This window comes from Octodon degus, unplaced genomic scaffold (assembly GCF_000260255.1).
Source record: "Octodon degus isolate 3935 unplaced genomic scaffold, OctDeg1.0 scaffold00067, whole genome shotgun sequence".
NCBI lineage: Eukaryota > Metazoa > Chordata > Mammalia > Rodentia > Octodontidae > Octodon > Octodon degus.
In genome coordinates this window covers 10,784,385-10,786,562 of record NW_004524643.1, presented here as the reverse complement: position 1 = coordinate 10,786,562, position 2,178 = coordinate 10,784,385, and the positions used below count along the sequence as shown (strand labels likewise).

General features: G+C 46.9%; 1 protein-coding gene across 1 annotated transcript in view; it reads right to left on the bottom strand.

The window, feature by feature from the left end:
• Nucleotides 1–51: 51 nt before the first annotated feature.
• Nucleotides 52–2,178, bottom strand: part of Ncr3lg1 (natural killer cell cytotoxicity receptor 3 ligand 1) — a 22,722-nt gene continuing 20,595 nt past the window's right edge. The window contains exons 3-5 of the mRNA XM_023719331.1: nt 1,344–1,664; nt 594–664; nt 52–60 (exon numbers count right to left, since the gene is read on the bottom strand). Coding sequence (XP_023575099.1) covers nt 52–60; nt 594–664; nt 1,344–1,664 — 401 coding nt within the window. The remainder of the gene's footprint in view (nt 61–593; nt 665–1,343; nt 1,665–2,178) is intronic.

Below are 2,178 nucleotides of genomic sequence, written 5' to 3'. Positions count from 1 at the left end.
CCAAAACCTAAGACTACATTTTTTTCAGAACATGTTATGGCTTGTGTCTAGTTATCTCCCCTAAAAGCAGCATGAAGTCATTAGATGAGGCTTGTCCAGAGGTGGCTGGATCTAGAGTGTGTAATTAGGGCATCATGCTAGGATTACAGTTGTGTGATTACCAAAACAGTGCACTGATTGGTTTGACACTGCCCCAATCGTAGTAGCATCAGTAGAATGCACAGGAGGTAGGAAAGAAAATAATAATTAAAAAAAAGCTAACTGGGGCTGGAGAGATAGCTCAGTAGAATAAGCGCTTGCCTGCCAAGCACAAGGTCCTGAGTTCAATCCCCAGTTCTGAAAAAAAAAAAGCTAAGGTCCCTTGTTGCTTTTGCAACATTCCATCTGGCATGAAAAGTGCTGCTGGAGCAAGCTACCAGCCTTGGAGCCCACAAATTATGGACTGAAACATCGACACACTGTGAGACGAATAAACCGTTTCACCTTTCACTTCAGTTCTCAGGTAGTTTGTGTCAGCAACAGGAAAAGTAACTAAAATAGACCTCTTACCTTTTCCAACTAGGAGTACATAAAATCACTAATAAAATCAGTACAATCAAAGTATCCACAAGCATCCACAGGATCCACATGTATCCAGAGCTATCCAGAGGTGTTGTGTTAGTTTCTGCAGAAAAGAAAGAAAGAAAAACAGGAGAACAAAGAGAAACCATTGGCATGAGCCTAAGACACCCCACACAGTACAACTGCTGCTAGCACCACTGAGCTTTGGGTCACTTTCCCGTCAAAGGATCCCACGACCAATCGCAAGCCAAAGTTCTCAGCATCCCCACTGCCATCACACATCTCCCACATCTGAGTACAGAAAGGCCCAACTTAGGAATGTTTGAGTTGGGAACTTTCGCAGATACAAATGAACCTCAACTTGTGAACATTCATAGATGGGAACAAACTGAGCAGGAGGATTGATACGAGCTGACAAGTAGCCCTGTTTCCATCTGATGACTGCTGACAAGCCTTTCCAACGTCCACAGCATATGACTGGACACAGGAATTGAACTCAAACTGTGTGGCCTCTGAGCCTGAGCTGGCCCAGACCCTAGCTTGTACCTTAGCTCAGCTTATTTCTTTTCCCTGTCAAATGCTAGCAAGGAATCTGGACTGGCCAGGAACCAGAGAGATGCATGATATACCCTAGATGTAACAGTGAGGAAACAGGACCAGGGATATAGCTCAGTGGCTCAGCGCCTGCCTGGCAAGTGCCAGGTCCTGAGTTCCATTCCCAGTTCCCATAAAGAAATGAATAAAGGAACAAAGAGTGAGGATGTAGGCAAGAAGTGCCTTACCTCCCACAGGCACTGTGATGTTCAGCCTCAAGGGAGTGGGCAAGGATGGGTGCCGCACCACACAGTAGAGGTTGTCTTCTGTAGAGTTAATTACCAAGTAGCTGGTGATGGTGAATGTACCATTCTCATTCTTGATGACAGGAGCAGTCCAGTTGCCCTTGGAAATCACTTGGTCCTGGGAAGCACTGTGGTTCCATTTCACCCATGTTATGTTAATGTCTTCTGGGTGGAACCCACGGCACTGGCACAGAAGGCGACTGGTGTGACTTTCTTTATTTTTCTCTGTGGCTTGTTCCAGAACCAATGTGCAGTTTGGCGGAGCTGCCAGGGAAGAAAAGATGAAGACTTGGGCCCCAAACCAGCTGCCTTTTTCTCTCTTTGCCTCATAAAAACTGTGACCTCCACTCAAAGACCAGAACCCAGAGGCAGGGAAGGAGAGGAATTGAACAGTGAAGAAGGCAGTCCAATGCTACTGGACATGGTGATCAACGGCAACATCAGCCTTAAATTGTGTGCTGCTGGGATGTGTGACGCAAACTCCCCTCACCTCTGTGACCATCCTCCACAAACCAAAACCCGGTCACATCCTAAGAGCAGCAAATGGATTCTTAGAGAGTAGCATTCCCCAAATACTTAGCCACTACTCCTGAGAGGTGCCCAAGACATCAAAATCAAGAAAAGTTTAGAGGGCTGGAGAGATGGCTCAGTGGTCTAAAGCACCTACTTGAAACAAGCTTGGCAAAGCACAGGGACCTCGGTTCGATCCCCAGCACCACATGCCAGCCAGCCCTGCCCCCTGGTGGGCTGAGCTGGCCACACACACACACAATAAATA